Consider the following 21,469-nt stretch of genomic DNA (forward strand, 5'->3'; position numbering starts at 1 on the left):
TCCTGCAGAGAAAGTCCTGTCTGGGACAGTGGCGAGTCAGGCGGGCCTGGCTCCAGCCCTGAGAAGAGTTCAATGGGCCACCCAATGGGCACCCGCGCCCCACCCATGACCAGTTTTCTTTGAGGGCTATTCTCCTCTAATTGTACTGGATAAAATCTCCAGAGCTTTGCCCTGGGTGGCCCTACCCAGCTGGGAATCCCTGGCAGATGGCCTCTGGGGTGAGAGCTTCTCACCCCGCGGAGCAGTCCCATGGGTGTGGGCGGGGCTTTGTCCTTCCAGGTTCACCCCCTAGTCTAAATCAAGTTGTCCAGTCCACGCCATGCCTCAAACGTAGTAGAATACCTAACTGGGCACTTATTTGCTTAGTTCTCTCAGTAGACGTGACCTCCATGAGGGCAGGATCTGTGTGTCTTACTCCTCATTCTGTCTCCCTACTGAGTGCAGTGTCTGGTACCTACTAGGTGCTCAAAAACTGATCTGTCCAGCGACCGAATGGCTGAGTCTGCCCAGAGGTAATTTTGCCTGCCTCTCACCGGGAGGCAGCAGCTCTGTGGTCTACACCATGAGCCCCTGCGGGTAGTGACATCTTAGCTGTCCTTGGATGGCTGTGGTGCACCACAGAGGCTGGCACAGGGAAGCTGGGCCCTGCAGGGTCTGAGCACTGGGACCAGGCTTAGAAGATATTGACCTGCTAGGACTGCAAGTCTCCCTGGGGCCTTGGCCGTCTCCCCTATGCCTCTCTACCAGTTGGTGGAGAAACTTCAAACCCTCGGCCTGGCACGGGAAGCCCTGTGCCTTATGATGCCTCTGGCCTCTCCTGTCTCAATACTCTATCTCACCTGTCTCCAGCTTGCCACCTCCTGGCCACAGCTTACCTGCCTGTGTCTTTCCCAATCCCTTCTACACCTCCCTCCTCCCTCCTTGGGAAGCCTTCCGGACCACTTCCTCTTGCCCCCATCCCCTCAGAACTGACCACCTCCTTTGTGTCCCCGACCACATCCCTGAGCGTATCGGCATGTAGGTACCTGGCCCTAATATGATTAGCTGCCTGTCTCCCCCCTAGATTGTGAACTCCTCAGGGCAGGGACTCTGGGCTACTCAGACCCCATGGGCACACAGGGCCTGGCAGAGCAGACCACGAAAATGTGAATGAATTAACATGGCCTACCCACACGCCCCCAACACTCTCTTCCCACGGGTTTCCCACAAGGACATGGGGAATTTCCTTTAGGACATCCTACTGTGCCCTCACAACCACCCTGTTGGGACGAGGTGTGACAGAACACCTCCAGCAACAGCTTCCCTGCAGCCAGCCCCAAGACTGCAGTCTCTGTCACCACAGAGCACAGGAGTGCCAGGCTGTCTTTCCTATGCACAGCTTGATGATGACAGCCCTGGGGTCAGGAGAGCCCTATGGCTGTCTCTCCTTGCTCTGCAGCAGTACGTCTAAGCTTAATTCACATACATTCTCGAAGAAGGCTGGTGGCCCCGCCGGTCCCCTTTATGGTCCATGGGTTTTCCACACACCTGTTACATCAGAACAGCTTCCCCTAGGTCTCAGGTCCGGCCTCTGCTCATCTGGGATCTAGGGCCTTTGCTATGCCGTTCTTACCAGGAAGCCACCCCCCTTCCCCCTGACTCTCCTCTGCGGACTTGCCTGACCGCCGAGCCTCCCTCACTGCACTTTGTAAGGACTCTCACTTCAACATCCTGCCTTCCATCACCCTCTGGGGTGTCAGCCTCTTCTCCTGAACTAGCCTGTAAACTCCTTCTACCTCTTCATGTGCCTCTACCATGCTCTGTTCCCAGCATCCTACCTGGTCTGCAGGAAGTTGCCCGACGGTGGGAGGGAGGGATGAGGCTTGGCACCAGGAGTCCCCCCCCCCCCCCGGCCCAGGCCCAGTGGGGCCTCACCTCCAGTACTCCTCGCTGGGGCTGGTCCTCTGAAGGGAGTGGTTGAGCAGGTGGGAAAGGTTGCCAGGCAGGGCGGCAGGCCGGGAGCCGTTGGTGAGGTTGGAGGCGTCCAGCACTCCGGCACAGTCGGGCGTGTTCCAGGGGTTACTGCAGTAGGCCCAGGGCAGCACGTGTGTCATGGATGAGAAGAAGTAGTAGAAGGCAATGCAGATGACCACGTTGTAGTAGATGCCAATATACGTCGATACCACCATCATGCCGTAGCCCACACCTGGAAGAGGGGAAGGAATGGAAGCAGCCTCACACATCTAGCTGAAGGAGGCCAGGTTAATTTTGAAGCACGTAAGGGGCAGCTGTTATGGAGGGCCACAGAAGGGACAGGTCAAGGCCTCGGCCGGGGCAAGCTGGGGGGCAAAGGGGCTTTGTGTATACACGTGGTGGGAGGGGAGGGTGGAGGCCGAGTAAACACGGATCCCAGCATGCACCCATGGCCTTGGCCATTGATGTAGGGCTTGGGGTCAGCACCAGGGCTCCGTGGGGGTTGGCAGTGTTTGTACAGATGGGTGAGTAGGCCCCCAGAAGCCCGTGTGTGTGTGCGTGTGCACACGTGCATGTGAGTGTGTGTGTGTGTGTGTGCACCCCACCCAGGCCTCACCTTTGAACATGGGGCTGATCCTCCAGACCCCCAGGCAGCCCTGACTTGCAAACTGGCCGAAGGAAAGCTCCATGAAGAAGAGAGGGATCCCGCAGAATATCAGCATGATGAAGTAGGGGAACATGAAGGCGCCTGGCAGGCAGGGAAAGGGCAGGCTCAGGGTGGGCCTGGGGGGTCCCACCCTCTTCCTGCCAAGAACCCAACAGCAAAACCTTTGCGTTTGGCTGAGACCCGAGGAGGGTGAGCCACGCATTGAGCAGGAGCCTGGGTCCGAGGTATCCTACCCACGGCCTGTCTTTGAATTTGACAGAGGCTTCCTGAGCAGAATCCTGGCCCCAGAGCCATCATGTGAGGGTGGGCTTTGATGGCTTAACCAAGCAATTTCACAAACATAAGTCACTGGGATCCTCAAATTCCCTGAACCATTTAGGGGGTTGTTGAAACAAAGGGGGTATAAGACTGGGAAACTTGGGAGGTTGGGGTGCCTTTCTCCAGGGCTCCTCGCCCCGAGGGAGCAGGCTAGCAGGGTCTGGCCCAAACAGCAGATAGCCAGGGTCAGGGGGTGGTGGTCTGTGCCTTAGTAAAGGGTACCTAAGCCAGGGATGGGGGCGAAGGAGAGGAGAGCCAGAGGCCAGAGGCCAGCCTGTCTGGAGTGGGGTCTGTGCCAGGGAGGGGGTAGCCCGCGCCTTGGTGGGTAGGCTCTATCCAAGTGGGTGGTCCCTGCCCTGTGCCCGCTGGGTACCTCCCCCGTTGCGATAGCAGAGGTATGGGAAGCGCCAGACATTGCCCAGGCCCACGGCATAGCCCACGCTCGTCAGTACAAACTCGATCTGGTTGCCCCAGTTGCCCCGTTTGAGGTTCTGGTCCCTCTTGGTGGCCTCGCTGGGCACAGCACCATTCTGTGGGGACAGGAGAGAAGCTACCATCAGAAAGGCATTTGTGCTCCCGTGCCTGACCCTCTGGGCCTCTCCCAGCGGGGACACCATGGACCCTCCAAGCCCCCACCCCCACCCTGGGCTTCCCCTCTGCTGGCAGGAGCTGCTGGCAGGCCTGGCAGAGAAGGGGAGAAGGGAGGAGTGGCTGCCAGAGGGTGCCAAGCGGGGCCTCCCTCACCAGCCCCCCAGCACCCCGTGCCAGGAGCACCAGCCCACCTGGGGAGCGACTGCCAACATCCGAGAGGTGGGACGCTGAGAGGGCGCTCGAGTCCAGAGCCCCCCAGCCCCAGCCCCTCCAAAGCCTCCCCTCTCCCCTCTGGGTGAGGATCTGGGAGCAGCTGAGCCTCATACCAAGCAGCCAAGTCGGGCTGGGCACAAAGGGGCCTGTGTCCAGACAGCCCCCCCCACCCGCCGCTACCACATCACCAGGCTGAGCACGCTGCCCATGGGCAGGCGGTGCGGGGGAGGGGATGCCCGACCCCTTCCCCCCAGCTGAAGGCGCTTTCCTGGGGGCACAGGGTGGGCAGGGCTGTGAGGTGGGGGTTGGAGGAGCAAGTGAGCAGGGCCAGACTTGGGGAGGGCGTTCTGGGACTCTGGGTGGGAGGGCCCAGGGGAGCCATCTATATCGCCCGTGGCTGGGGAGAGGGCCCTGGGGAAGCTGACCTGGGCTGGGTGGTGCTGGCCATGAGCTGGGGGAGGAGACCAGAGTTGTAGGCACCACGCCAGACTTGGAGGACAGATTCTGCTAGGGGAAACAGAGGGAGGGACTCCGGAAAAAGGTCTCGGAGCTGAGAGAAGGGGGCTGGCCAGGAAGGGCTGATGAGGGGATTTGCCCCAAGGAAAGGAAGTCAGGCCTTCCTGGAGAGCTGCAGGGCTGGGCTGGGTGGCCTGAGGCCCCACTGAGGACAGCCCCTTTTAAGCCCCAACCGTACTATTGGAACTGGCTCAGCAAGTCCCTTTATAAGTGTAAATGCACCCCTTCCCATGCCACGCCCCTTCCACCCCCTCCCAGGGTGAACAGGAAATCAAGCCACCTTGAGCAAGAGCCTAGAGGTCAGGGGGGGTCTCACTAGGAGACAGGGACCCTGAGAATCACCAACAGAGAAGCACAGTCCTTGAGTGACAGAGAGAGCCTCTCAGAGATGGGCTATTCTCTTGAAACAGATAGGAGTCCCAGGAGGACACCAGGATCAGAGACAGAGCAGCATGGCTTCTGAGGGATGTTGCTGAAGTGACACTGACCCTCAGCTTGAAAGAGACATATTCAAGGACAACAGTCACACTGGCCAATAAACAAAGAGGTCTGGTGCTTTGAAATGCTGTCGGATCCTGACACTGACCCACAAATGCAGAGGGAAGGAACGGCTTCATTGGGACCTGTGTGCTTTCCAGAAAGGCCCATTTGGGAATGCAGGCACAGGAGGCACCAGCGGCCAGTGGAGGTCCCAGCCAAGCACCCCTTGTTCCCATGGTGGGCAGATTTTGGCTTGCATGTCACGGGCACCACGGCAGAGACACCCTTGTGGATCAACTGTCCTGCACACGCAATCAAGCATTGCCCCTGGAGGAGACACTGACCTTCACACCCTCCAGGGAGGTCTGGGGACACAGCACCAGGAACCAGGGTCCCCTTCAAGGAGCACCCGGAGCAAATGGACAGGCTGAAAGAGTCTACATACATTCATTCACGCAACCATGGAGATTTACTAACACCTACTGTGTGCCAGGCCCTGTGCCAGGCATTGGGAATCCAGCAGTGAACTAAACAGACACCCCTACACACTCAGAGCTCAAAGTCTAGTGGGGAAGCAAGCCATCAATGAAATAAACAAATAGGTGATTTTCATATGCAGCCACAAGGTGACCACAGAGTGGAAGTTCTCAAGTCACAGGAATATGGAAGGAGGCCAGGTGAGGGGCAAGTAGGGTGAAGTCAGGAAGGCTTCCCTGATGAAGGGGCCTGAAGGCCGGTCTGGCTCTGGGAGAGGGTGGCTCACAGCCCGAGCGTGCCCTCTGGGACCGGCCCCTACTGAATCTCGCCTAAGGCTATTATCACCTCCTAGGGCCTTCTTTGGGACAGGCCTAGCAATTCTGCACAGTCCAGGGGGGCATTTTTTCAGAGGCTGGGAGGCCTGCTTGGGGACAGTTTATGCATTCCCAAACAAATCCCGGTCAAATAGGGCTCCTATATGTTGACCCTACAATAACAGTTTTATTCTGTCCAAAGCTTGTTTACTTAGGGGCACAATGGGAGACTGTGGCAGCTGCGGAGTACATGGGTGGGGTCACGAAGCAGTGGTTACAGCTGTAAAAGAGACACTCGAGGGTCCAGGATGGTTTCATGGGCAGGGCAGAGTCAAGGCCCGTTGCCGAGACCGAAGTCTTGTAGCCTGGGGCCTCTCTCCTGGCCCCAGCCACCCGCCCCCGCCCACCCCCACCCCTCACCCCCGCAACCAAGCGCAACAGGACCAGACTTGGGGTTCTGGGGTCTGCTCCTTCCCTGGCATCGAGGGGGACAGCAAGGGTGGTGATGCCCCCAGCCACGTGCCACAGGCAGCCGCTTGGCTGAGCCCTCGGGAGCCAGCACTGCTCAATTAATGAGCAGCGTACCACTGGGCCTTGCGCTAACCACTTCAGCCCTGCTGGCCACAGCCCACAACTCGGGGAGGGGAGGCAGGAGGCCTGGGACAGAGGCCTGGGACGGGGGAGCTGGGGATGGGGCTCTAGTGGAAGTTCCCGGCAGCACTAGGGGTCTGCAGTGCAGAGAGAGCTGGAGGTCAGTGACACCCTGCAAGCAGTGTGAGAAGCGCCCGGCAGAAGCAGCACAGCTCCGCTCCCCAGCCCTGCATCTCAGCACTGTGGGGCCGCCTCCTGGAGCTGTGGCTGGGAGGTCACTGTGGGAGCCTCCCCATGGCCAGGACTTCAATTCCAGCACGAGCTCTGCTCAGGCGACTTGGCTGGTGAGGGCTTGGCTCTCTGCAGAGGATAGAGCAAGCCTACCTTTCTCCAAGTACACTGGAAGAAAGGATCTCCAAAGTGCTCTTCGAGCCTTCTGGGGGTTCCAGTTCCCTTCTCTGTTCTCCTCTGGGGACTCTCTGTCACTTCCTTCCTGGGCAGCAAAGCCCATGGCTGGTGAGCCTTTCCCAGTGCTGCCTAGATTTTGTTCTCCTTGCATAATCTTCCCTATCCTATGCCTCTCATTTTCTCCATCTGCTGGGTGGACACCTGTGTCACTGATAAGAACTGTCCCTGCAGTGGACGTCGGCCTGGAGGTGCCCACGAAAGAATCCTTTGGTGCTCATGGTTTCACCCAGACTGGCAGTCTTTCTGCCTAACCCAGCTTAGCCCTGCCGACTGGCTGGGCTCCAGGTTTCTCCTGCCCATCACCCATCTTTGACTGTCTGCCCCACGCTGCTCTCTCTTCCTCCCCTGCTCACACCTCGGTGGTGAATTAAGCCATGGTGGCCTGGTGCTTCTTCCCCAGACTCCCTGGATAGCCCCCACCCTCACCTCTGACTCCATGGCCGTGGGCCTGATGGTGGTCTCTAGGATATGGACAGCCCTGCCCTGTGCCTGAACTCCCCCAAGTTGGGCAGAATGCAGGCTTTGGAGCTTTCTTTCCATGGTTGAGTGCAGTGAGCTGGATGATCATCCTCCACGTTGTCCACCGTACAACGCGCATAAGACCCTCAGATGCCCCTTCCCCTTAGGAGCAGTCCTTAAGGCAGCAGTGTCCAGTCCCGCACAAGGACTTGTGACCTCCCACCCCTGTGCCTGGCTAGCCGGATGAGCCATTCCGAGCAATCACTTACATAAATCCTTTACGTAGCCCAGTGCCTGGCTTATTCCTGCTCTAGACGAACTCTTGGAACTTGGAACACCCCTAGTGTTCGAGAGGAATCCTGATCTCCTCTCTATGTCTTGGGCTTGGCAGGGCAGGACCCTGTGCGGGGCAGTGAGAACCCCAGCATTCTAGAGCCTGCTCCCCCAGTGACTCTGGGCAGGTCATTTCCACTCCCTGCAACTCAGCGTCCTTAACTAACTATGAAATCAGTGGACAGACTGGACAACCTCAATAGATCTACTAATTTCTGTGATTCTGCCTTGCCTGGAATATTCCTATTTCTGACCCTCTCCTGTATCTTCCATCAGTTCCCACTAACTTTCTAAATGACTTTTTTAAATGTTATTGTTTTTCTTCTAATTATAAAAGCATTACAAGCTTAGCACCAAAAAAAAAAAAAAAAAAAAAAAAAGAAAGAAAGAAAGAAAGAAAGAAAGAAAGAAAGAAAAGAAAAGAAAAAAGGAAACTACAGCAAAGAGTAAAAACGAAACAGAGCTGCAAAGCCGACCCCCAGAGGTAACCACCACCACTGGATGTACCTCCTCCTTTCGTCACGCACAGTCTTAGAGACAGCCCAGACTTCTACCCTGGGCTGTGGCTCTCCTCTGGCTCCTCACTCCCGCCTTCCCAGATCAGTGTCCCCTGGATATTTTTGTGAATTGTGAGCTCCCTCCTCCTGCTCTCCGTGGACACTAAAGAATCCTGGAGCTGCCCTGGCTGGGCGGGCCCCGCTGGGATCCAGCAGGCCTCTTGTTCAGGACTCTGCAGCCCCAGGGTTTGCTCATGGGATGAAGTCCCATCCAAGACAAACTTTATGGAGGAGGACAGACAAGACCCCACATCCCAGACTGACCTTGAGCCAAATCCAGATCACTGGCAACTTTCTCTGAGCCCCAGCGGGGAATTCAGGCAGAATAGCCATTACAGTAAACTGTGGCTGCCTTAGAAGACCTCACGACCTCCTTGCCCCCCTAGATTCTTGCCCCCGCCAAGTTATCTCCCATCAATCCAGGAGCCAGGCTGGCCCTTAGGTAGCACCCTTCATCTGGCCTGGCTTATCCAGATATGGGAAAGAGTCCGGGGCCAGAGGTGAAGAAGCAGGACCATGGGAAAATCCACCCTAGTCCCGAGCAGTACCCAGGGGCTGTTTGTGCCTCCTGCCCCAAGGAAAACTTGAGAGCGAGCTCTGGGCACCTGTTAGGAGTCCAAGCCTTCAAGCAGGTGAGAGAACCAAAGGCATGCCCTGTGCTGTTTCGTCCAGAGCCCTCATTAGTGGAGACAGACCTGCCGACATTGTTTAGAGCAGACAGGAGATGCACCCCCAGGCATGCCAGGCTTCGCTCCAGGCCCTGGGGAGCAGCGAAGGGGAATACTGGGTGGGCCCTGCCCCTGCCCTGGAGAAGCCCAGCAGCCCTGTCTCACACTGCAGCAGCTGTGGGCAGCCTCTACCCCAGTCGGTTGGCAGCAGGCTGGCACTCTGGGAAGTAGCTTTGGTTTGTGACTCTGGCAGTTCTCAGGTTTGAGGGCAGCCCTGCATAAAGCTTCTCCCAAACCCAACCCATGTCTCCCCAGAGGACATTCCTTCTCTGGCCTTCTGAAGGTCAAGTCAGGATGCTCTACAGGGTGGGGAGGTTGGCTTTCTCCATCCCCAAACCCTCGCTGCCATCAGCCCCACTGCCCCTGACATCGTTGCCCATCCCCAGCTTCTAGGGATGAGGCCACACTGATGCCCACCCAGGCGCTTGCCGTGGACACTGTGAACGTTCTCTGGGGTCTCTTGCCTCCCAGCTGAGCCTCCCATCCCATCCTCTTCCCCCACCCTCACTGCTGAGTCCATGTACCACGTCCCCTGCCCCCTCACTCACTCTCCCCATAGGAGTAACTGCCGTGGCACGGACAATGGGGCTGTATTGATTAGTACAATTCCTGGGCACCTCCGGCCCGTCTCCCCGGGAGCTAGGACAATGCAGCTTTGATACACAGAGCAGATTCTCAGCAGGTCCTTGGGCTGGGGGAGCCCTCACACCCCCACTCTCCTCCCCCATGCCCCCACCACATAGCTAACTCTTCCTGCACTCCTTTGCACAGTTGCAACTTTCTGGGTCACTTTTGCCGGTGTCTGTCTCGCTGGCTGGCTGTGCCTGCCCCTCCCTGGCACAGACCACTCAGCCCCTCTCCCCACCCCCAGCCCAGCCTCCCAGACCGCCTGGCTCCACGGAGGGGGCTCAACCTCTGGGAGGTGACTGACCTGTTCTGGGGAGGAGGGGGCCACAGGTCCACGAGCCGAGGCCATCCCAGGATGAGCACTCAGAGCGGAGTGCGCGTGTCTCCGCTGCTCATTCACACCTCTGCCAGCTCCAGGCGACACTGACGCATCCCCTGCCTCTCCCACTGCCGGCTGGGCAGCGTCAATTACTTTCACCTCATCTCCTCCCCAGGCTCTGCCTACCCCCTCCGCTGGCCCTCCCCCTCCGGCCAGTCCCCATGCAGCCCGGCGCGGGTGCTCCAGAGCTAGAGTGAGGCATGGGGTTTGTTGTGTTTTCCCCTTGTTCCCAGCAAGTTATTGGAACAAAACATACACTCACATACTCACAACCACAGAGTGAGGCAGAGCGAGTGCGGAAGACAGTGAGCGGCCTCAGGGCCTAGACGCTTCTGAGCTCCCAGGCCTGGCACTTGGTGGGCTCCTGGTAGGGTGGTTGGGTGTCGTTGGGCACTAGACATGTTAAAGGGCAGGAAGAAGGGGGCATCGTCCACAGGCACTACAAAAGCAGCTTAGACTTCATAGAGTGGTGTGGGCTGGGGGGGTGTTGGGCCCTGGAGCTGTTCCCCCACAAGAGTTAGAGACTCTCAACCAGCCAAGATGATTGAGAATGTGACTGGCCATGCAAGAAAGCTCGGGCCTGCACTGTCACTTGCCCTAAGAAAGTTGGCGCTAGCCAAGAGAGTGGTCACCACAGAGTTCAGACAAAGGCGGAGCCACGCAACAGACTCCTTGGAGATTTGCACTGCACTGCCCAGAACCCCAGACGTTGCTCTGGAGTATGTGCTGTGTGGGCTGGGTACAGACCAGCAGGTGTCACCGTAACCGGGGCGAGGGGTCACTCAGACCCATCCAGTCCCACTTCTCTGGGGCCACACTCGCTAGTCAGTCTCCAGCTGATGCTGAGATACCACAAACCAGCAGTCAGGAAGGCGGGCATGAGTATTCTGGTCCCGGGAAGGTGCACCTGTCCTCGGAAATTGATAGGTTGGCAGAAGGAAGGATCTTGGTAAGCATCCACCAAATGGAAGCGTGCATGGATTCTAATGTAAAGAACAGCCAGCTTTTCTGTTAGTTTGGTAAGTGTGGTGACCCCAAAGGGAACACGGCAGGATGGATTTTTTTTTTTTTTTTTTAAACAGGGAGCAGGCTTTAGAGTCAGATAGGCCTGGTTCAAACCGCCACGCTGCCAGTTTCTCACCATATACAGCCTTAGGCAAGTCATTAACATGTCTAGTCTTAGCTTCCTCATCTCTGCAATAGGGATAATGTCCACCCATCATCGAATCTAGTGAGTATTAGCAATAATAGGAAGAGATGGTACATATTCAGCGCTTACTATGAGCCACTGTCCTCAACACTTTATATATATTAATTCATTTCATCTCCCCTCCACCCCCCGCAAATGCCTTGATGTAGACACATTATTACGTACATCTTGGTGGGGGAGGTGGAGACCAGCCTCGGCTCAAGCAAGTCCCCTAAGAATGGCCTGAGACCCCACCGACTCAGCCTCTCACTGGGCCAGCCTCACGCAGCCAGGTCCCCAGACACGCTCTGCTGACTTCCTGCGGGCGCAGACTGTGGGCCAAGGCGCTGGCTGGGCCACTGGCTTCAGGAAGACCCAGTCACCCATGATGCCCAAATGCTCACTTCCACCCAGGGTGGGCTCTGGGCTCCGGCTGCCCTGGCCTGGGCAGGCTGCCCAGAACAGGCAGCCCTGGCTGGACAGCTTTCTCTGGCTCTGGCCATGGGGACAGGAGGCGGCAGCAGCCCAGCTGGGCCCTGGCCGTAATGAGGCCTCATTAGTGGGATCCAGCTGCTCCAGCCCCACTTTGGGAGGCCGACTCCCCCAGCCCCCGCCTCTGACTTTTCTTAATAAGAGTGGGCATGCCTCCAGAGGGGCGAGCAATCTAGTTGCTTTGTTGTGCCCTGTGACTCCAGGGGGAAGGTCCCGCTGAGCTAGGCCTGAGTGGGGGGAGGGCTGCAGGGAAGCTGCGTGAGGGGAGGTGAGGGCACAGGACTGAGCAGGTGTGCTCCAGGGAAGCTGGAGGGGGAGGGGAAGGAGACCAAGGGGAAGGGAGGGTAGGGTCTCAGGTCCAGAGAGGAGGCCTGAGGACTGTTGGGCCTTTTCCTCTGGATCTAGATATCGTCCAGTTCACTGGGTATGTGTCGTTGCACATCTCTAATCACCTGGTTGATCATCTGGGTCATTGCTCAGAGACCAGTGACCATCTGGGTCATTGTCCCAGCTAAGAGAGCCCCTCCTCTGTGTTAGGCCTTGTATAAGGAGAGTGCCCACTACTATGTGCTAGTCCCTGAGCTAGGAGAATACCTACTATGGGCCAAACCCTATGCTAGCAAAGCAGCCACCGTATGCCAGGACCGGTGTTTGGAAAGTGCTCTGTGTGCCAGGACCTATTAGCAGAGTGCCCACTATGCACAACGTCTGAGGCCAAAAGAGAACACAGTGTGTCAGGTCCGTGTTAAGAGAGCACCCGCTTTGTGGCAGCCCGGTGCCGGTGAGCCCCTGTCGTGTGCTATGTTCCGCACTAGATGAGCATATCCTTCGTGTGCCAAATTCTGTGCCAGGTGAGGACCCAGTGAATGCCCAGCCTTGAGATGGGGGAGCACCTGCTGTGCGCCTGGCACTGTAATAGATGGCGCCCAATGTGTGACAGGCTCTATACTGAGGGAGTGCCCAGCGTGTGCCAAGCCTGTACGGGTTGAGCACGTGCCACATGCCAGGCCTTGGGCCGGGGGAGCACCCGCTGTGTGCCTGGCCCTGCAATGGATGGTGCAGATAAGAGGGGCACAAACCCTCATATCAGAGAGGAACAGAACAGGTCAGGGCGGGGCAGCCCGGGTGGCCAGCGGTGCTTGCAAAGCCTTCTGGGATGATTTAGACGTTCTGGCACCCGGGGCCCTAGCCCAGGTGACTCTGTTCTCATTCATCACAAGGTTTCCCGGCGGCAGAAGCAACCAGCGTGCTCGAAGACATGGGGAGAGGCCAGCGAGGCTCACCAAGGCCTCTGTTGCCCAAGACTCTGTGTTAGTGGGCAGTGGGCAGAGGGGAGGGGACAGAATCAGCCCAGCTTGTGACCTTGGTGTGAGGCCATGTGTGTGGGGGGCTCTCCTGTCCTGGGCTCTTCTCCTCTAGCTCCCCGTCCTCTGAGCCTCAGGCAGCTCCACCCCACATGTGTACAGAGGCACTAGGTCTCCATGGAAGTATCACCCCATCCACCCCCCGGTGCCCCCAAGCATCCCAGCTGCTCCCAGGCTTGGAGGCACCCTGGCCAGCTGGGTTCTCGCACGGCCCCGTCCTAGGAGCTGCTGAGGCGTGAGGGAGGCAGCTGAGCTGGCCTGGCAGAGACCATCTGGGCTGGGAGTCGGGGGAGGGACACGTGCAGCAGGCATGTGGGCCTGGGCACGTGCTGCGAAGGGGCTTGCTTCTCTGCAGAGCACCTGCCACATGAAGAGCGGGGCAGGAGCGCCAAGGATGACACAGAGTATCTGCTGACTGAAGGGAGCCGAGGGGACCCATGTCCTCACACCCAGACCTGAGGCAAAGCAGATAGAAGTGAGGAGCCCATGGCAGGGACTAGCTACCCGCTCCCTGCATACCAGAGCACAAGTGGTAAAAGAAGTCACGGGGCTGGGACTGTCCAAGCAGTTCCCATGCGTGGTCCTCAATGCCCTCTCTTCGGCCCTACCATGGCATCCAGAGAAGGGCACGTCTGAAAGGATCGTCCTTAGCTATTTGCCTTTAGGGGACCGCAGGCACCTAATAAAGCCCTGGCTCAGCTGCCTAGGTTAGCCAGGAGGGATGGCGCTCCTCAGAGCCTGTATCCTAGAGACGAGCACTGAATGGAGGAGGTGGCTCCAGTTCCAAACTGGGGCCAGAGAATAGAGTAGCCCAAGGTCATCAGCAGAACTGAAAAAGAGGCAGGAACAGAATCTCTAGCAACCACTGTGGTGGTGGTGGTGGGGGGGGGGGAGGTGGAGCCCAGGGGACAGATGTTATGGGCCTCAAACGCAGCAGTGGTGGGCAGAAGCCAAAGGGCAGAGGGCATGGAGGAAACTAAGCCCCGGCTATCTTTAGGCACATCCTGGGGCTGGGAACGGCGTCCCAAGGCAGCTCTCCCTTCCACAGACAGCCCCACCACCCGGCAGGCAGAGCCCAGAGTCCGGGAAGCTCAGCTCCTGGCAGGGATTATGGGACATTGTGATTCATGCTCCCTATGTGGCCCACATGGGTCCTGCTGCCTGCCTGCCACAGTCCTTTCAGGGTCACTCCAGAGAAGGAAGAGCAGCCAGGGAATACTCAGAGGGCTTCTTAGGTTTCGTGGGGCTCAGAGCCTCCATGTAGGATGGGACAGAACCACACCCCATGTCCTATGTACAACAGGCCCGTGGCAACTCCAAGACTTCTCTGGGAAAGGGAGACCATTTTTGGTCCTATCACAGCATCCATCTCTAGCAAATGTTCAGGTCATAAGGCTTCCCTCTCTGCCCGTTTCTGAGCACCCAGAGTTCAGGTTGGCTCAGGAATACCTTCACGTGCCCAGTTCATTCAGACTTGTTCCAACCAGGTAGGAGTCAGGCCAGAGCAGGTCTGAGGGGCTGAATGCTAGAAGCTCAGAACAGGGCAAGATAGAAGGTCCTTACCTTGGGGAAAAACCACCCATCTCCTTCTCCCAGACCATTCCTTTGGACCAGGTACTCTGAGTCCCAAAAATCTTTGATGAGAGACACAGCCTATTTAGGGGGTGGGGGGAGCTTGGCAGAGACCCTAGGTCAATCAGTTCTTAACAGAACGAGAAAAACAACAGAAGGAATTGATGCGGGCAAGAGAGGTGCCAAGGGAAGGGGCTGTACTCATCACTGGCTTCCTCCCCTGACAGCTGCCCAGTCTAGCCCATCCCCGAGGCAAGATCCCAAGAGAAGAAATCCAACCACTGCTCTTGGGATAGGATCTGACATCCTTTCCCCAGTTCCTGCTTCCAGTGCCAACCTGCTCCATCCATCAATGAGTCTGCCTCCTTCAAGCCCTGACCAGGCCCTGCCCTTGCCCCTCTGCTTCTCGAGGCATCTCACGACCTCCTCTCCTGTGCTCTGAGGCAGTGGGCAAACGAAGGGGGGCACGGCTTGGGGCAGGGGGAGAGGGAAATTTTCTGAGGCCTCAGAAGAGGATTCAAAATGAAACGCTCTTTGTTACTTTTCAGAGTGAGAAGGAACCAGGGAAGTAGAGAAAAGCCAGACAGGGTCTGAAGACCCCTTGATCAGCTCATACTGGACATTCCCTGAGGCAGGCAGAGCACAGGGTTGGGGTGGGGTGCTGGGGAGCCAACCATGTGACGGTCCTGGGTGTCCCGCTGTCCTCCCAGCCCAGGACAGACTGCAGGCTCTCCAGAGCATCTCTGGTGGTGAGGACTGGGAGTGTGCTCCTGCCTCCTGACATGCCTTTGTGGGCTCTGTGGCAGAATCTGCCCTATTACAGGCTCAGAGCCCCACCACCATCTAACTCGTTGGGTAAGGGGCTGCCTGCTTGGGGCCTGAGATAGCCCCAGTACTCAGGAGCCTTAGCAGTGCCAGACTCAGGGCCCCAAGAAGCCTCCTAGGCCCTCCTGTCATGGCAAGCAGCTGGCGGAAGGTCCCAGAGGGGGCGGTGCTCACGACGCACCCCCTTCCTCCCTGCAGTCTGGTCCCTGTACTTACCAGCATCCCTTTGGCACCTTTTCCTACCATGGCAGCAGCAGGTTGGGGGGCTCTGGAGTCCTGGACCCCACTCACAGGCTCTGCTTCCGGCACCTTTCAGACCACAGACCTCAAGAGCTGTGGAGAGAGCAGAGAGTGGGGTGGGAACCTGGCCCAGGAAGGGGAGGGCAGGACACGGGACGGGGTGGCCCTCAGGGTTCTCCAGGACAGGTAGAGCAGGGCCCAGACCACCAGCTGGCAGGCCCTCACTTCGCTCCCAGGCTGGCCCACCCTCTGCCAGGCCATTTCCCGCCTCGTTTCTTTCTGGATGACCCTGGATCTGCTCCTTCCTAGCCCTTCTTCCAGCCCTTCCCCTGGATCCCTTGGTCTCCACGCTTCCCGTCCCAATGGGCAAAGGTCTATTTTTAACTCTCCAGATGCCCAATTCTATAAAAGATAAAAAAAACGAACACAGAACTGGGACAGAGTCCAATTCCTTCATCGTCTGTGTGAATGGCTTCAACCTTTCTCCTGAAGGGGAGTCAGCACACAACTCCCCATCCTCACCCCAGCCAGACAGCCAGGAGAGTCCTCCCTCCTCCTGGTGCCAATCAGCTTGGGCTCTGGGGCAGCTGGGCACGTTGCCATGTCACCAACCTGGACCATAAGCTCTGCAAACACCAAACACACCACGGGCAGGCACATCTCCCTGCCCTCGCTCAGGCTGTCCTCTGCCTGCAACATCTTCCCTCCTGCTCACCCGGGAAAATGCTGCAAATCCATGCTTAAATGTCACTTCTCTGTAACCTTCCCTGGCACCTTCCCCAACGAGAGTGAACAAATTGCTTCACCCTTTCTTTTTTAAGCGTATTTCTACTAGTGTCCTTATCAACTCATATTAGACTTATTTGCTTATGTCCGCCAACCATGAGTCTGTGAATTCCCCCGAGGGTTGGGTCTGTGTTTCATTTACCTCCTGTGCCAGCACCCAGCCCAGTGCTCGCTTGCAGCAAGTCTTGGTTGAACTGAATTGAAGGGCGATGGGTAAGGCTGATGTACTGGGGTGATGGTCCAGCTCAGCCAGAGACCTTGTAGGAAACATCTGACAGGCAATGTGGGGCTGACAAGCTGGAGGAGGCAGCAGACCAATGGAAGGAGTGAGTGGCCACACGGCTGTGCCGGTGTATACAGGCTTAATGTCAAACACAGATGGAATAGGAGGTAGTTTTTGACAGACCTCAGGAGAGGAATCAACCTTTAGGGAGCCTCAAAGAATTCTCTCATGGGAAGAAAACCCTGGGTCAGGTGGACAAGGAAGTTCAACCTCTATAGGGTCGGGTCTCAGGAGGGACCGGGCTCAGCTTCTGGCCCCTTCTTTACCCTCCCAGGGAGCAGACTCTACTCCAAAGGCCGTTCTGTGCCACTCAGCCCCACCCACAGCCACCTGTCAAGGGTCACCTCTCTCCTACAGGCCCAGGAAGTTTTTGGAAGGCCAGAAGAGACGAGGAAGAAATTCCTTGCCTGTGAAAACCAAGCACTGGCTTCCTTAGGACCTTGCCCTGGCCACTCAGTGTCCTATACAGCCCTCTGCCCGAGGCAGGGGCAGGTGCAGTTGTGACTTGTAACCATCTCCCTTTTGTCAGTAACCCAGGCTGTTCTCTCTGCCTCTCAAAGTGTCCTCCTAAAGGGGCTGCTGCTCATGGCTCTGGCCTTCTGGGGGCTGTGAGGAGAAGGAGGGGCATGCTCCCTTAGAAGCTCATACCCTTGTCTTCTTCACTCAATGCATGCCTAAACTCTAGGTCTGACTTCGCCAAAGCCGTCCCTCTTCAGCCAACGAATAATAATGACAGTAATAATAATGATAGTAAAAATAGCCGATGGCATAATTAAGAGCCACCTCATGGGCGGGTAATTAGTATGGCCCCTGGTGAGGTAAGTAAACTGAGGACACTCTGCCCAGGAACTGAGGCTACAGAGCATTCTCACTCAGGTTATCCCCAAGCACTGACTGCAAATACGGTCCCTGTGCTCACGGTGTTTAGAGATCGGTGACGAAAAGACTGCTTGGCGCTGGTCTCCAGGAGAATGAGTTGGGTGTGAAGCATTGCCGCTTATGGACCATCACTGGCAAGCAGTTAGCTTAGCATGTGATGAAGAGCTTGGGCACTGAGACCTGGTAGAACTGGGCTAGAATTCTGGTTCTGTCATTCAGCATGTGTGTGACTTTGAGCAAGTTACTTAAACTTCTCTGAGCCTCAGTTTTCTCAGTCTGGAAGATGGGTCTGGTAATACTTCCCTTGTTAAGTTCTGAAGTCTCTGCTTAATTTTGGATTCTACTACAAGTCCTCCACATTTTCCTCCCCTCCCGTCCATTAATCTTCCCAAAGCCCTAAAGCCTTGATTCCCTCCCATCGTTCTCCACAGCCAACAGGATATGGCCTAGATTGTTTAGCAGGCGTTTAAGGCTGGCCACAATTCAATTCATTTATTCCACAAATATTTATTTCAGGCTTGCTCTGGGCCCGACCTGCGCTGGGCAGCAAGAACTCATTGGTCTCTGCCTTCCTGCATCTTACAAGCTAGGGGGAAAGAGGGAAACTTGTGACTCAAATGCAATCACACACTGAGATAAAGGGTGTGAAGGAGAAAGATCCTTCTATGAGAGTCTACAGCAGGGGGACCTGGCCTCAGCTGAGAGTCACAGAGGGCTCTCCTGAGGAAGTGATGTTTATGTTTAAGGAACTTATTTCAGAGGAACTTATTTAGGCAAAGTGGCGATAGTGAGGAAGAGAAAAGGAAGAGAGAGTCAAGCAAATGAAATAATACGTGCAAAGACCCTGAGGCTGGGACTCAGATAGCCAGGGAGAAAGTGGCCCAAGATAAAGGTGGACAGATAAGCAGGGTCAGGGACTTTGGGGCCTGGATTTTGGTTTTTATCCCAAGAGCAATGTCAGTGATCAAAGGCTTTGAGGCAGAGTTGCACCTGGCAGGGGCAATCGGTGGAATGTGCATTTTGAAAACATCGCCCTAGATACAGTGTGGGGAAAGGACTGGAGAGAGGGGTTAGTGGAAGAGAAGACAGTCAGGAAGCAGCCAGGCCAGGTGTGAGGGGGCTTGGACTAGGAAAGTGGTGATGGGGTAGGGAAAGGTGCACAGATCTGGGAAAATATAGAAGGTAACATTGGTAGGACTTGGTGATGAATTGGACAGGAGGTGAGGGACAAGGAGGGGGTCGCTGGTTTCTGCTGGTGCAACAGGAAGAAGCCAGTGTCAGGCCCAGGGACAGGAGTGCTGGGGCCCTGCAGGTTTAGAGTGGGCAGAGGGTGAGCTGGGTGTGAGTTGCCAGTGAGCTGTGGATGGTAAGAGGGCAGTCACAGGACCCGGTTATCTTTACGGTCTCACTGCTCAGTATTTCCTTCTCCCCAAACAGGGCTAAAGCTGTCTGTCAATCAATTCTAAGGGTGCATCTGAGCCAGCTGGGGAGTCCTCTCTGGGAATGGAAAGGTGACAGGCTCTTTCCCTGCCTTCAAGGACCTCGTAGTTTAGGAGAAAGATGGAGGAGGAAGCATAACCTCTGTTCACTGTGATGGAGGGAGTGGATGGGGCTGTGGGAGCCAGGGAGGGCTTCTAGCTTTGCCTAGAGCCCAGGTTGGCTGCATGCAGCCACCTGCCGCCATGTGGGACTATTCAGCATTTCCCAAAGGTTCTTGTCTCCATGTTTGTTCAGGGGGCTCTGTCTTCCTCAAGCATTCTTGTCCCCATTTCCATCTGTATATATCCTACCCATCTTCAAACCTGTCCCAATAGCATTATGTTCAAGAAGCCTTCCTTCCTCCTCCAGGTGCAGTCACCTTTTCACTGTACTCCCAAAGCACGCTGTGTACATCTAATTAACACGCTCGTCACATGCAGTGTTGAGGCACGGTTACTAGGTCCAAATCTGGCTCCCCATGAGCTGGAGAGATCTTCCAGGGCAAAGGTGTGATTCTCCTGTGTCCCCAGGGCTGGGCACAGAGCAGGTACCGCGGCAGTCTCGCAGTGTAGGCCGAGTAAGGGGGCGTTTTCTCTGCGGTCCTTGGAAACACTTGGGCATGCTCAGTGCCGCCCATTGGTCCCTTCCACAGTTCCCTCACCCACTATTCTCAAACCTTCTGATGCTCCCTCACTTTGGATTTCTCCGGTCCTTCTTTCCTTTTCCATTCCTCACGCCCCCTCCACCCCAACCTTTATTTTCTAGCAGCCCAAGCATCAAGCTTGTTTCAGCAAAGAAATAGTCCCAAGCTTTGTGCTGGAGCTGTCAGAGAGCTGTGGACGCGGCTCCTTTAAGAGTGACCAGGGAGGGGGCGTGGTCTACGGAGAGCAGGCCCGAAGGGGGCGCGGCTCCTTTAAGAAGCAGCCAGCAGACAGCGAGGAGGCCCCGGGCCGGCAGGCAGGGGCGCGGTCGCCTTTGGAGCTGCGGCACCTTCCGTAGCACCCCGATTCCTCGAAGCGGGGTGCGTCCGATTCAACCCTGGTGCGAGGTGTTGGGGGGCGGTGTTACATCAGCCGCCACGTGTGGGCCTCTCAGCTGGTGTGGAGGCGGCGGCCCCGCCCCCGGCCCCAGCGGTGGAAAAGTACCGGGGCGCCGAGGTCCCCGCCCCCTTGCCCCGCCCCCAGGCCGGCTCCGGCCCCTCCCGGCCCTCCTGGCTAGCCCCCCTTCCCGTCCCGCCCCGTCCCCGCCGCCTTCCACAGCCCCGCGGTGGCTACGGGGTGCGGGGCACCGGCTGAGGGTGGGCGTCCCCGGCTCCTAGGCCCCTGCCCTCACCTGTGGCCGCCCGGGCCCGCCCCACACGCACCCGGAATGAAGGTTGGGGTAGGGAGGGCGCGGATTTTCCCCGGAGTAGCAGCCCCCAAATAACTCCACGGCCGTAGTGCCTTCCCAAAGCCGCGGCCAGGAGCCGCGGACAAAGATCCCGAGGGCGTCGGGACCCCCTGGCGAGGCTTCCCGGGACCCGCGGGCGCGCGGGAACCCTAACCCGGCCGGTGGGTGGGTGGGCAGATAGGGAGGCAGGCCGGCTGGAGGAACCAGATAGGCAGCCAGGCCGGCCAGCAGTTCGAGGAGATGGAGCGGCAGCCCGCACGCGGGGCGCAGACCCGGCCCGCCGGTTCCCGGCCGCCGAAGGCCCCCGGCGCACAGACCCACTGGCGCTCCAGACGGACCGTGACACGTTCTGGTTCCGGCGCTACCCGCACAGCTCTGCGCCCGCCGCCCCCGACCAAGCCGGCGTCGGCACGCAGCGCTCCCCCTTCGGGAGCGCCCCCCCCTCCCCGTTCTCGCCCGCCTCAGCTCCTTGGCGACAGCGGTGACACCCAGACGCGCGCACCTACCCCCGATCTTTGCGGCGAGACAGACATCCCCGTGCGTGCACCCACACTCTTAACCACGGATGCCCGCATGCAAGCGCGATCTCACACACACACACACACACACACACACACACACACACACTCACGCTCGCTGGTCCTGGGGCTTAGCCCCACGGAAATACCAAACCCAGACCGACGGCAGGACGGACAGAGGCGCGGGCCGCAGCGCCCCCTTCCCCAAGCCCCCTTACCATGCTGCAGCCCCCGGCCCAGGCGTGCTGGGTCCGCACCGCGGTGCGCCCAGGTGGCTTTCTTAAAGGGAAAGTTGCATCAGCCTCCCGAGGCTCAGTACCGCCGCGAGTCCGCCCGCCCTGCCGCGCCGCTCGCGGCTCCTCCTGGGCTTGTTGTGTTTTGGTTTCGGGGAGGCGGGGGCCAAGAGTTTGGTGAAAGTTTGGAGTGGAGAAGGCTTGCGAGACCTAGCCAAGTCCCTCCCCTCCCTGAACAGCTCCCCTGGCCGCTCCCCCCGCATCCCCCGTTTCATCCCCACCCCACTGGCCGACTTCTCAGGCTCCTCCTCCCAGGGAATAAAATTACAAGTCTCTCCAGCTTTCAGATGATTGATCCCCAGGAACCCCTGGGAGTGGGCTCCACAAAGGAGCCCCCTTCTCCGCCCTTGTCTTGCTGCCCTCCAGCTGGGGCCCTTGGAGGAAGCAGATGTCGTTGCCCCCTTTGGCTAGACTGGAATGAAGCCAGAAGGCCTGGGGCACTTTGGGGGGCTGGAGCTGGAGTTGGCCCTCCAGGCCCCTGGTCTTCTG

The 21,469-nt window shown here is 57.7% G+C and overlaps 1 protein-coding gene across 11 annotated transcripts in view; it reads right to left on the reverse strand.

Moving 5' to 3' along the window:
• Positions 1 to 21,095, reverse strand: part of SLC6A9 (solute carrier family 6 member 9) — a 31,594-nt gene extending 10,499 nt beyond the window's left edge. The window contains exons 1-5 of one of the 11 annotated variants that reach the window (XM_086716742.1): positions 20,906 to 21,095; positions 15,330 to 15,446; positions 3,312 to 3,468; positions 2,570 to 2,701; positions 1,915 to 2,185 (exon numbers count right to left, since the gene is read on the reverse strand). In XM_086716742.1, coding sequence (XP_086572868.1) covers positions 1,915 to 2,185; positions 2,570 to 2,701; positions 3,312 to 3,468; positions 15,330 to 15,359 — 590 coding nt within the window. In that variant the 5' untranslated portion in view covers positions 15,360 to 15,446; positions 20,906 to 21,095. Of the gene's footprint in view, positions 1 to 1,914; positions 2,186 to 2,569; positions 2,702 to 3,311; positions 3,489 to 4,167; positions 4,314 to 9,596; positions 9,747 to 15,329; positions 15,447 to 20,675; positions 20,752 to 20,905 lie in introns of those variants that run through there. The other 10 variants (XM_086716743.1, XM_086716750.1, XM_086716744.1 and 7 more) reach the window with 10 other exon arrangements.
• Positions 21,096 to 21,469: the final 374 nt, after the last annotated feature.

This window comes from Puma concolor, chromosome C1 (genome assembly GCF_028749965.1).
Source record: "Puma concolor isolate L17-30 chromosome C1, mPumCon1.1.hap2, whole genome shotgun sequence".
Taxonomy (NCBI): domain Eukaryota; kingdom Metazoa; phylum Chordata; class Mammalia; order Carnivora; family Felidae; genus Puma; species Puma concolor.